The sequence below is a fragment of the Astatotilapia calliptera genome, chromosome 20, assembly GCF_964374335.1.
Source record: "Astatotilapia calliptera chromosome 20, fAstCal68.1, whole genome shotgun sequence".
NCBI classification, from domain to species: domain Eukaryota; kingdom Metazoa; phylum Chordata; class Actinopteri; order Cichliformes; family Cichlidae; genus Astatotilapia; species Astatotilapia calliptera.
The window spans coordinates 9,438,900-9,452,046 of NC_137441.1; the positions used below are offsets into that span (position 1 = coordinate 9,438,900).

At 39.4% G+C, this 13,147-nt stretch overlaps 1 protein-coding gene across 2 annotated transcripts; it reads left to right on the plus strand.

The window, feature by feature from the left end:
• The first annotated feature begins 4,120 nt into the window (after positions 1-4,120).
• rad21l1 (RAD21 cohesin complex component like 1) lies at positions 4,121-13,084 on the plus strand. 2 transcript variants are annotated; one of them, XM_080294604.1, is made up of 14 exons: positions 4,121-4,233; positions 4,535-4,701; positions 5,367-5,496; positions 6,492-6,591; positions 6,867-6,970; positions 7,092-7,199; positions 8,486-8,587; positions 8,745-8,867; positions 8,971-9,200; positions 10,023-10,104; positions 10,470-10,612; positions 10,722-10,832; positions 11,086-11,160; positions 12,316-13,084. In XM_080294604.1, the coding sequence occupies exons 2-14, from the start codon at positions 4,555-4,557 to the stop codon at positions 12,502-12,504; spliced, it is 1,644 nt and encodes a 547-aa protein (XP_080150730.1). In that variant the 5' UTR covers positions 4,121-4,233; positions 4,535-4,554; the 3' UTR covers positions 12,505-13,084. The 2 variants fall into 2 exon arrangements, with proteins under 2 accessions (XP_080150730.1, XP_080150731.1); XM_080294605.1 differs by lacking the exon at positions 11,086-11,160.
• The last annotated feature ends 63 nt before the right edge of the window (positions 13,085-13,147 follow it).

Consider the following 13,147-nt stretch of genomic DNA (forward strand, 5'->3'; position numbering starts at 1 on the left):
GAAGTGTAGTCTTCGTTTCCTGTTTTTAGTTGACAGGAGGGGCACCCAGTGTGGTCTTCTGCAGCCAATCCCATCTGTTTCAAAGTTTGACATGCTGTGGGTTCAGAGAAGCTCCCCGGTATACATTGGCTGTAATGAGCAGTTGTTTGACTTCAAAGTGGTTGTGCGGAACATGCCAATAGATCAGCAATTTTTAAAATGCTCAGCCCCCCATCTGGCTCCAACAGTCTAGTATCTTTTGTCCTCATTCTGATGCTCACTCTGAACTTTAGCAGGTTGTCTTCACTATGCTTACATGCCTAAATGCAGTGATTTACTGCCATGTGATTGGCTGACTAGATATTTGTGTTATCTGTGTTATATCTTTATCTCTGACCAACGCCCGGTCGAAGATAAACATATCAGGTCAATGCTGATGCTGATGGACATCTGAAACAGGCAGTTCATGCTTGAATTTGTTGAACAGAACAAGGGAACAGAAAACCTTAAGGACAAAGTGGCAAATAAAGACTAACACCTCCTTCAACCTCCTATATATTGGAATAACATTAAGCTGCATAATCTTTATTTTTCCAATACCCATAATTCCATAAAATTCATCTTTATGTATCCTGTAGCTGTAAATAAGTGGTGGATAAAATTACTTTTAAACTTATTACTGCATTAACACATCCCAAGCAGATACTGGATGTCTGCAGACACTGTCCATTGCCTGGGGATGAGCTCCAACTGAAACAGGTGATCAAACCTTCATCCCGCATGTGTTTGAAGGAGAAACTGGGGAAAACATACACGATAACAGGTAGCACATGCAAACTCCACAGATAAGACCGCTGCCTGAGCATGAACTCTGCTGTGAGCACTAAAAACTGAGCCACAATGTTACTGTGGCAAAAGAGTCAGTACGTCAGTACGTTCCAAAACTGGTATTTAGGTTTACATTTTAAGATGTGCTTCTGCATACTGGCGCTTTTTGCAGAATGCAAGCCAGCATGTTTTTGAGGGTTTTTTGTCTGTGTCAGCTACACATAACGCATGACTGTCAAAGTACAAAGTGCTGTTATGATGGAGTATATCCCAGTTGTACGCATTCTGCATGCAGCAATACATATTTTGTAAGAGCAGCTGTGGTATGCATTAAAGGGAAAAAATATTCAGTTTGGGATGCAGCCCAGAAAATTAAAAACACCTGTGTGTGTCTGTGCACTCCTAAATAAGATACAGTATGACAATCTCGTGCTGCACCCTCGTGCTTTTCCTTCACATGTCCACTGGTCATTAGGACCAAAAATATATTAAATCATTTTGAGGATTTAAACACAAGTAGAAGAAGTAGAAACACCAAACATCAGATTACCACATGAGAAGCATTTATGATGGACTGCTTTAAGAATCCACACCTGATCATGTGTGAAATGAAACTTGTCAGACTTTACAGCAGTAATCGCAGTAATTTGTTACTTTTTCTTTCAATACAACATCTGTCAGTGAGAGAAATTATATAATCACATAGGTTTTTAAATGACTTTCCTTTTTTTACATGAATAAGTTAAGAGTCTGAGGACAAACCAGTTTGACTCACTGAATTTAAGCCCACTGGGGCATGAAGCCTCTGAAAAGCATTGCTTGTGAGCTGTTTTCTTTAAGACATAAAACATTAGCTAATGTGTAAAAAAAAAATAAAAAAAAATTGAATTGTTACATGATTCTGAGTGTGCTTTAGTTTTAAGAAACATCAGTTTAACAGAAACATAAAACAGTTATTTAGTGCTTTTCTTGCACAAATGGACAACCTAAAACTAAAAAGGAGTCATGCTGTCAAATGTGACAAACAGTAGGCCAATTATATCTTTTTTTATATCAATACAATTGCATTTTTTTACTTTGTGATTTTCTCCCATTAATATCTCTTTCTTCAGATCTAAATGTATAAGGTCTTCATCTTAAGCAGATGTCACTCAGATATGCACAAAATATGAAGTAGCTTATCTTAACTGCATCCATAAACTGTGCCCCCTCAATCATTAGCAAATAAATTAAGCATAGAATAGAATAGTTTAGATTTTAGTGTAGAAGTTGGAAGCAGTATAACATAGCATTACCTAAAGTCTAAGTAAAACCAGGGCCATCACTGCCTTCTGGTTGGCGCCTCAGGTCAATCTGGTCCCACACCTCCAGACTCACAAACAGCTTCTTCCCCTGGGCCATTCGGACTGTCAATAAACACTATCCCCCCACGCCCCACGCACACGCACCTCACCAATCTGAGCCAATGTTTGAGTAACCTTATCACTCAGGCCACTCACACACGGACTCTATTCAGACCAAGTCTTTTCTTTGCACTACCTCTAAGCACTCTGTGACTATTTTGTTCTCCAGTGTGTGACTTTCTATTATTTATATATATTCCCTTGTTTTGTATATATATCCCTCTTGATTGATTCCTGTTTGCTATTTATCCCTGCTGTCTACTATTTATATTTTATTCTGGCACAGTTGGTGTGCAGTACCCACAATTTTGTTGTACATGTACAGTGACAATAAAGGACTATTCTATTCTATTCTATGTAGATTAAAGCTCTCCTTGAGGAAAGTACTTACATATAACAAATTAAGAGTTGTTTCCATGCTGTTATCATACATTATCAAACATTATATTGTATATTAAATAGTACTCTCAACTGGGACTGGTGGAAAAGTTGAGAATTGGGAGTGGGCAGTTTTATGGAGTACTTGCATATATGTATGTCTTGGTAACTTTATTGTAGTGGTGATTGGGGCATAAGAGTACTTTAGGTACTTAACATATGGGATCTCCATGGAGTATGACGTTTGCAGATGACAATGTGAACTATGGTGAGAGTAGGGAGCAACTGGCAAACAGCCTGGAGGGAAGAAGAATAAATGTCAGTAGACATAAGACAAAATACATGTGTGCAAATGACAGGGAGAGATGTGTCAGAGTGAAGCTGCAAGGAGTAGAGGTAGTTAAGGTAGATTAGTTTACCTGGGAGAGAAGGATGTTAGGTTAGGGTGAGATGGATTCAGATGATCTGTGGCGACTATTAAAGGGAGCAGCGAAAAAGGAAAAAGAAAATAGGCCATATTTTCTGGATAGATGGATGGAATTCAAAATCCTGTTCCTCACATACAAGGTCTTAAATAATCAGGCCCCATCTTATCTTAATGACCTTGTAGTACCATATCACCCTATTAGAGCACTTCGCTCTCGCTCTGCAGGCCTACTTGTTGTTCCTAGAGTATTTAAAAGTAGAATGGGAGGCAGAGCCTTCAGATTTCAGGCCCCTCTTCTGTGGAACCAGCTTCCAGTTTGGATTCGGGAGACAGACACTATCTCTACTTTCAAGATTAGGCTTAAAACTTTCCTTTTTGCTAAAGCATATAGTTAGGGCTGGACCAGGTGACCCTGAATCCTCCCTTAGTTATGCTGCAATAGACGTAGGCTGCCGGGGGATTCCCATGATGCATTGAGTTTTTCCTTTCCAGTCACCTTTCTCACTCACTATGTATTAACAGACCTCTCTGCATTGAATCATATCTGTTATTAACCTCTGTCTCTCTTCCACAGCATGCCTTTTATCCTGTCTTCCTTCTCTCACCCCAACCGGTCGCAGCAGATGGCCGCCCCTCCCTGAGCCTGGTTCTGCCGGAGGTTTCTTCCTGTTAAAAGGGAGTTTTTCCTTCCCACTGTCGCCAAAGTGCTTGCTCATAGGGGGTCATATGATTGTTGGGTTTTTCTCTGTATCTATGAAGCGCCTTGAGGCGACTTTTGTTGTGATTTGACGCTATATAAATAAAATTGAAATTGAAATTGTGTTGCACTTTGCAAAAGTCCTTGAGCACTACTTAGACAGCTAGAGACCAGTATTGTTAGAGGAAGACTAACTTTAATGACAATGAACATAACTAATGGAAAGCACTCTTTTGCTGTTCTAATAAGTATTCTTATGAATAATTGATTAAAAATTATTTAAATATCTGAATTTCTTTTCAACTTAAGCTTGAATAGTGAAATGTGTGATTTCTTGTTTTTTTTAATACCACAGGTACTTTTATAATGTTAGTAGTTTTTAAAAAAATATATATATATTTGTGGCCATTTATATCAACTGGCTGTTGTTGTTTGTTTTTTAATTGACGTAAATGGCGCCAGAATAACCCCTGGCGGTGTTATGCTGTTCAATGTCAAAAGGCGGCACTTTCAAAGTTAAGGTAGGCGGCTGTGTTTGTATCGGGCCTTTACTGCGCTTGTGTAAAATTAATTATTATAACCCCTTTATGCTTTTAGCGTCACTGATAACAGTAGAAGTTAAACTCACTTGAAAAAATTCTGATAGGCTTACAGCTTCGTAGCTAACTCTTAGCTAACTTCGTTAGAGGACATTGACAGTAGAAGTCAGGCTTAGTTAGCGGTCAAGGAAACACCTATTTTCTAAACTTAGCTAAATCAGCATGAGAAAATTCAGCCGAGACGTGAAACATAATTAAACAAACATTGATATTTCCCTCACAGGTGACAGCTAACTTACCAACATGATGTTCTACACACAACTCTTCACTTCTAAGCGCGGATCACTAGCCAAAATCTGGCTAGCAGCCCACTGGGAAAAGAAGCTAACAAAGGCCCATGTTTTTGAATGTAACCTGGAAACAACTATCAGAGAAATAATTTCACCAAAGGTAAACGTTTTCAAAGCGCATATCCATAACCACATATTATGGGATAACTTAAGCCAGTTATTATAGTTTTATGTTGACATTAGCTTTATGATTTTTCGTTGTGCTTGAGCAATGACAATAAAGGACCATTCTATTCTATTTGAACTGTTTTCATTTCCGTTTAGTTTCAGTCAGTTCCTAAAGTGGATTTGCTTGGTTCATTTCGGTTTTTATGTTATTTTTAGTTTGGGGTTTGTTTGTTTGTTTTGTTTTGTTTTGTTTTTTGTCTTTTTAATTATTAGAGTATAGGAGGTATTTTCCCATGGGCAAGTAGATAGCACAATATGAACGTGAAACTTTACAGTGAAGGCAGCTGACACACAACACAATCAGACATCCCAGTCTTATTAAACAAATAGTTTTCTTAACAAATTTAACCACAGTGATAAAGACTATTGCTTTCCCTTTTCTGGGTTTATACAGAGCACAGGCAGGGTGGAGATGAGTGTCAGGTGTCTACTTTTTTAAGTTTAAATAAACACACTTTTTTTTAGTCTTTGAGTTAAATAATCATGATTTCATCCCTGAAATAACTAAAACGCTTTTTAATGGCTAGTTTTAGTTAATCTTTTATATTAACTATATAAAGAGTGAGTCTGAGACGTCAGTTTGTGTGTTCTTTGTAGGTGAGAATTGGTTTGCGGACATCTGGTCATCTGCTCCTTGGTGTGGTTCGAATCTACTCCAGAAAAGCAAAGTATCTCCTTGCAGACTGCAGCGATGCCCTGATTAAGATTAAAACAGCTTTTAGGCCAGGTAACCCCGCCTTGTTGAAGTTTGTGTGTGTGCGCGTGTGTGTCTGTGTGTGCGTTAAATAATTTAAATTCTTTCAGAATAACATTGTAAAATATTTTTAATCGGAGCAGCTATTGTTGTACAGTTTATGTGACAGTTCCTCGTAAATAAATAAAGCTAAAACCTGAATTTTAGCAGAACCAAAACTTATTTCACAATCTGATCAGAATCAGAAAGACTTTATTTATCCCCAAGGGGCAATTAAGATACAACAGAGCAGCGTGATGTTGAAGATGAGGACAGGGCATAAACAGGCAATAGGAGTGAGATAATAAATACACAGAATATACAGTATATACACAGTTTTAAAATTAAAGTGACTAAAAGGTAAATAAATAACTGTAAGTGACTAAAAGTGAGTAAAGTGTTGGCAATATAAAAAGAGTGTAGAGTAGTTTATGTTTATGGGTGTGGGAAATGGTCTTACCGGCTGATAATAAGGAAAGGATGGTTTTCAGAAATTGATTAACTGCCATGTAAAAAAAATTTCATTCAGATTTTAATACGATTAATCCAGTCTAACAATCCTACAATTAATCCTGGGTTTATTAAAGTTACAGTGTATGGTACATAAGACTGTGTGTGTTTGTTTTGTTTGTTTTTGAACCAACCATGTAATCATTTATTTTATATTAGCCATTTATTTGTAATGCAGCAAAAAGCTTCAACAAAAATGGCACATTGCAATATTCATGAAAGGAGTATTTATGAAAACATGCTCTATGTGTTAGAATGCATTAGTTTCACTTATATGTATCTAAAGTGGTAACAGACCGTATCCCATTTATGACATAAGTGCTTAACCAACATATTTTAAGAAGGAACGTTTTCAACCCCAAGAACTTGACCTGATTTGTGGTTTTCTCATGTACACGATCACAGCAAACAGTCTTTCATCAAACCTATGGTGTGAAAACTTAATTTACCTGCATGCTCTTTCTCTCATAATACACCAGGTCAGACAGATCTGCCGGTGGAGGGGCTTGAGGCCACAATAAAAGCGATTACCTTGGTCGAAGATTTCACTACCTTTGATCCCCAGCTTCCAGACCCCAGGCACTGTTTTCCTCACTTCTCCAACACGTCTAACCTGTCATTTATAGAATTGATTTTTATGACATGCTTGTCAATATAAAAGGATATGAATAAAAGGATTGCTCATATAAAATATATAAAAAAATATAAGGCTGATTGTGGACTTACCTATTTTCTAAGTTATAATTCTGTGTTGACTTCCTAAAGTAAGGCTGCCCTGCAATCATACATAATTTAATTACTTGTTATTTATTTAAACCTGATGAATAAGTATTCTGTTTGTGTCCACACACCAGTGACATAGATGTTGTGGACCACTTTTCACTGAACCAGTGTCGATTGGAGGAAATCACTCTGAAAGAGGACTTTGGAAATAACTTTCTAAACTTTGCAGACATTGGTAAGAGCTGAGTTGTTTTCTTGCTTAAGTTGAGTTGTCATTGTTTTTGTTTCTGTTGAGCCTGATTTCATTCTGTCATAGAATATTATTAATTTCTTCCCTTACTTGTCGTTGATTGTAGGAGATGAGCGCCATAGTTATCATAATGTATTGATGGATGTGAGCTTCCAGAGCTTGGCTCAACATGGAGATGCATTCGGGGATGAGGACCGAGGATTTGACTTACTCGGTATTCCATCCATCCATTTTCTTCCACTTATCCGGGGCCGGGTCGCGGGGGCAGCAGCCCAAGCAGAGAAGCCCAGACCTCCCTCTCCCCAGCCACCTCCTCCAGCTTATCCGGGGGAACACCAAAGCGTTCCCAGGCCAGCCGAGAGATATAATTTCTCCAGGGTGTCCTGGATCTGCCCCGGGGCCTCCTCCCGGTGGGACATGCCTGGAAAACCTCGCCCAGGGGGCATCCTTGTCAGATGCCTGAACCACCTCAGCTGGCTCCTTTCGATGTGGAGCAGCAGCTGCTCTACTCTGAGCCCCTCCCGGATGGCTGAACTTCTCACCCTATCTCTAAGGGAGAGGCCAGCCACCCTTCGGAGAAAGCCCATTTCCGCCGCTTGTATTCGCGATCTCGTTCTTTCGGTCACTACCACTCGTGACCATAGGTGAGGTTAGGGACGTAGACCGACCGGTAAATTGAGAGCTTCACTTTTACACTCAGCTCTCTCTTCACCACAACAGACCGGTACAGCGTCCGCATCACTGCAGCCGCTGCACCAATCCGTCTGTCGATCTCCCGCTCCCTTCTCCCATCACTCGTGAACAAGACCCCGAGATACTTAAACTCCTCAGATTTGGAGGTGCTGATTACTCGGTAGTCTTACGTGAATTGATGAGGATCAGTTTACAGTCAGTTTTTAGCCAGAAGAACATTTAAAAACAGATCCCTCTCTGGGATACTGACTGACTCTAGTGTTACCTTTACTGTAAAGTTGTGATGCCAGAAAATATTCTTTCAAATATATCAGTATTCAGCAGGCCATTAAAAATTGGTGTTTTGTCACCAAATGCATACAGATCAAAAAAGGAGTATAAACCATTCTTGCAGTAGGTGATTGAGTAAAATGTCACAGGATATGCTATAAACTCAATCAAAGCTCTCCTTTTTCCAGTGGTGTTTGCAATCCTTGTCCTGGTTATAAACGGAAATGTTTGACCTGGATTGCTCACATCTGCTATTAGCTTTGGTGTTTGTGAGAGGAGACGGTCTGTCTGGGCCTTCAGGTCCTTGACAGGACTCATGTTCCTGTATTCTCTCAGGGATCCAACATCTGAACTGTAACACAAAGAATAAATAGCCTTTGAGACACGGCATGGCTCCTATCTGCTTTTTAGTTTTTAATAATGAATGGTTGTATGGTTGCAGATGGTCTCTTTTTTTGCTTTTTCACATATCAGAATTAAAATGGAATTAAAACATATTAACTATATGTTTTATTTTTTCCTCCACTGACTTTGTAGATTTTCTGGCGCAGTCCAGTGATAATGCTGAGGCCACAGAATTCATCCAGGAGAATCCACAAAATGAAAACCTGCCGAGCTCGCCTTTATATGATCAGCAAGGTGATATTTCATTGTGACTGTATTTTACATTAGCTATTTAAATCACATTTTCAATTTAATTTAAACAGCTGCAAGTGATATGCGCTTGATTGTACAGCAGCGCAAGGGAATTGTGTTGTTCATTAAGAGAGTAAAGAGCTGTGTTTGCTCTGAACAGAGCCCATATGTTTGGCAGATGCTAACAGAACGGATTCCATGGAAGTAGAGACCCCGATGGCGAATCAGACCACCCTGCTCGCTAATGAGGAGGCCTTTGCTCTCGAACCTGTGCCCATCACTCGTAAGCACCAAGCATGCCAATCAAAAGCCACTCACATCAGAACAGCTGAAATGCCACTCTTTTTCTCACATAAACTCTTGTATGGTTAACTGTTTTTCTTCAGCAAACTCTGAGAGGAAGAAGGGGAAGAGGAAACGCAAGTTGGTGGTGGATCAGACTAAAGAGCTGAGCAACGAATGCATCAGAAAGCAGCTTTCTGACTTTTCAGATCTGGTCACTCCTTTGGACATGGCCCCGCCCACTGTGCAGCTAATGCAGTGGAAAGAGAGCGGAGGTGCAGATAAACTCTTTGCACAGCCGTGTTCCACTGTTTTATCGCTCCAGATAAAGGAGGTGAAACCCTGCTACATTCTCAACAATATTAATCCCACAATAATATCACCACTATTGTCTGTTTTTTCTGGGAGTCACATAAATGATTTTCGCCTTCAAAAACCTTTTCTGGTCCACTTCCAGACAGCTTCCAGCGCTGCTATTTAAGCTGAGCACTCTGCAATTTCACGACAAGCTTTAAACGTATTTACAGAGGAATCATTCATTTGTCTTTTAAACTAATGTAACTTTTGGTAATGATAGTGAATTCGATCGCTAAAACTAGTTTTCAGGTAAAGCCCGAAAGACCAAAAGCATCACGAGTGGGACCGGCAACATGCTTGTTGCTTTAGCTTGTGTTGGGTTTTCTGGTGATTGTCTTCATCTGAAAATCGCTGAGTTATCTGAGGGAGGGCATACGGTGGAAACGCTGTAATGATTACTGCAAATACACGGTTTGATCCAAACGCAAGAGACTTTTGGCTACACTGAAGCAATCATAACTTGTCACTTGCCAAATTTGCTTCCCTGTGAGTTGCTTCTCTTGCACAAAATGTAGAATCAGTTAAAGGATTCTCATTTTGACACGCTGCAGGAGATCCAGCATTCATTGCTGATGTATATAGTGCGAGAGGACACAATGAGACTTCCACCAAGTGGTCTCAAAATAGCAGCCGTGCTCGAGGCGTTCTGGAGGTGCATGGGAAGATAATAGATAAGCCAGTTTAAATCAAGTAAAGGCTTTTTGATTTTATGAGGTGATTTTGATTAAACTTTGCATTTTGGCGCATAGACAAAGGTGAATCCCTGCTATTAATGTTATGTCACATTTTACATTTCCAGCTTTTTGCTAGGAGTTTTTTCCAAGTGAAGCGCCGTGGTGTACGTGAGGATGTTGAGGAGATGCGCCACGAAGAGCATAAAGGTATTTTATGTTTGTTTATTCATTTCTATGGTGTTGTTTCTGTTATTACAGTACATGTGTAATATAACAAAGTTAAAGCTGAGAGGCAGAAGGGTAAAAAGACAAAAGAATGGTGGAGAAAGTAGGAAAGATTATAATAAAATGATCTTTCCTCTGAGCTTGTTTCTGCCAGAGGCTTCTTCTTGTTGAAATTGAGTTTTTCCTTCCCACTGCTTTCAAGTGCTTGCTCATAGATTTCTTTTGTTGTTGTTGTTTCTGTATTATTGTAGGGTCTTTACCTTACAGTATAAAGCGCCTTGAGGTGACAGTTGTTGTGATTTGGTGCTATATTGTTTTTAATGTATGTGCTTTGTCCTGCTCCTTAGCTCAGAGGGAACGAAGTGCCCTCACTACAGAAGTCAGTGTCATGGATTTATCAGCTGATCCTGAAAAAACACACAACACTGAGCTGACTGAACACGATCACGTCAACGACAGCCAGCGTGAGAGCTACTCACAGCTCACACAAGTAAGTATTAACATGTTATGTAAAAAAAATATATATATATTTATTATAGTTCCCCTGCTTTCACTGTTTTTCATTGTCCATAGCTCATAATCTGTGCTCTTTCTACCAGGATGAAAACAGGTCAGAGCTTACTCATCCATCACTTCCATCTGAAGACTCCATATTTGTCCACCCGCCTTACTTGGAGCACAGCACGCAGTCAACTTCCCTCCACACTCAGGTGCTTGCAGACACAAACAGTTACAAATAGAAGCAGGGCAGGAAACTGTCCTCTGCCAACCTCTGCTTCTCACCGACCTTAACTGTGGAATGAAAGTGAACTAATAATGGATGATTGTGTGTGAAAATAGCTAATACAGTAGATGAGCTCCAATCTATTAGCACTTGACAGATGGCGGGTGTTCATTTCCCACCCTGCCTTGGCGATGTGCCCAGCATCACTGACTGAAATATGGTGCCTTTCTTACCTCCAGTCTATGCTGAATAGCCAGGACTTTGAGGAGAGGAGGATAACCAGGCGAGCACAGAAGCTTCTGAACGCTCTAAAAGTAAGACTCTAAAAATAAATGGTTGGACATTAGAATTAAAGTCGCACCAGCTACTCGATCTTGGATGTAACTGGAATTAAAATAGATGGGAAGAATGCATGTTCAGGACACAGGAGTGTTGTTTGTCCCATGGGGTCTACTTAATTTCAGTTTGGATGTTACATAAGCTGACTTAACATTAGTACTTGGTTCCTGAAAAACGCATGATCGAGACAAAATTCAGACCTGACTGTTATGGTATAGATATGATAACAACATCCTGATTACTCTGCAAACATTTCAGTGTTGAGTAAATGACAGCTAACAGTCTTGGCTTGACATCTGCGATCCTGCTACTGAGGGTCTAAATAGGGCACATCTGATTGTTCAAAATCAGTCACGTGGAGGTTTTGAGTGTGGCGTCCTCTTTGCGACCAATTTTATCTAGCGAGTGTGAGCAGCCTCCCACAACCACTCGAAACTATGTGAAGAAAACACATTTTTCCCTAGCAACCTTTGGTTGCCAGGAAATCACTAACCAGTTTCCAGGTTTAGGAAAGGGTTTGGGGTTTTTTTGAATACTGGTTCCAAGATGAAAGTTGTCCCAATGTCAATGACATAACCTCACCACCTTCTGGATATCATTGTTGGCCTTAGGGAGATGTTGTATTCAAGAATTGTTTAACGGTATCCTTTTACTAATTAGAATAAAACTGAACAAATCTTCTTGACCTAAAGGAGAGTAGCAAAGTCCAGAAAAAGCTTAGCATACCGGGGTCGTCTCTGTTTCTCTTTCTGAAACTTATTTGAGTTGTTACTATCCAGAAATGTAACTTCACCATGCATTAAAAAGAGAAAATTAACATATACATAAATGTAAAGGGATTAAGTTTTGTTTATACTTACCAAAAAGAAAGGACCTGCTGGTCTGTTGGTTAGCACATCTGATCGCAGCCATTTAGTAACAAAATTAGTTGACAATCAAATTTTACTTAATAAGTTTATTTTAAATGTGGACACCCTGTACTGTGTTTTTCTGCACCATGCCCTACTTAACCCTGAATATCAGAAACTGTAGTCAGCGTGGACAGGAATTTAACAATGAGAGGGATGGGAGAGGATTAGGGGTGATGTACAGGAAATTAAACTCTTGTCTGTGTGTGTTTGTGTTTGCAGCAGAGCCAGTATGACAGCAAAGACCCCACGTTCAGCCTGCAGGGAATTTGTGAAGGAAGCAGTCGCTGGCAAGCTGCAACCACCTTCTTCTGTTTCCTCGTCCTGAAAAAACAAGAAGTCCTCCGCCTGTGTCAGACCGCTCCCTATGAGGACATCTCTGCCACACCTGGACCCAAATTCTACAATTAGTAAAAAGCAGAAGTCAGTCTTCTAACATGCCAGCTTGGGTTTGTAAATGACGCAGAATCACTGTGTCTGTTTAACTCTGATAAGATTATATTAAAGTTACTGAAATAAGCTTCTGGAATAAGTAGTATAAACTGCATTAAATGAACACATATTACTCTGTTTATATGTTTGCTTGTTCTGGGTTTCAGTGAAGGAACACGTTTCCTAAAATGCTTGGCCAGACTGTTTTATCAGGTCTCTGATTTTACATATTCAATTCTCTATATGTTTTAGTCTGCTTTCTGCTTTTTCTGTCGTGTATATTTATTCCAGACACAAGATCTCAGAAGTTATTTCTGTGACCAGTTACACAAAAAAAATGTCACATAGCTCTTAGTTGTTTTATCTGAAATGTTGCTGTTCTTCATTCTTCAAAACTTTCTTTAACAAAGTATTTAACGTGACTCTTTAGCAGGTAGAAATATGTTGTTAAAGTTAATTATTTAAGTAGTGAAAATTTAGAAGTTTCTCTATTCGTGCTGTGTCTTGTATTGGCTGAAGCATTGTGGATTGCATTAAAGTAAATGCATATATCAAAGCACAGACTTGTATTTATTTCTGTTCTATGCAAACAAACTTTGCTTTATCTGTGAATTGGAGCATG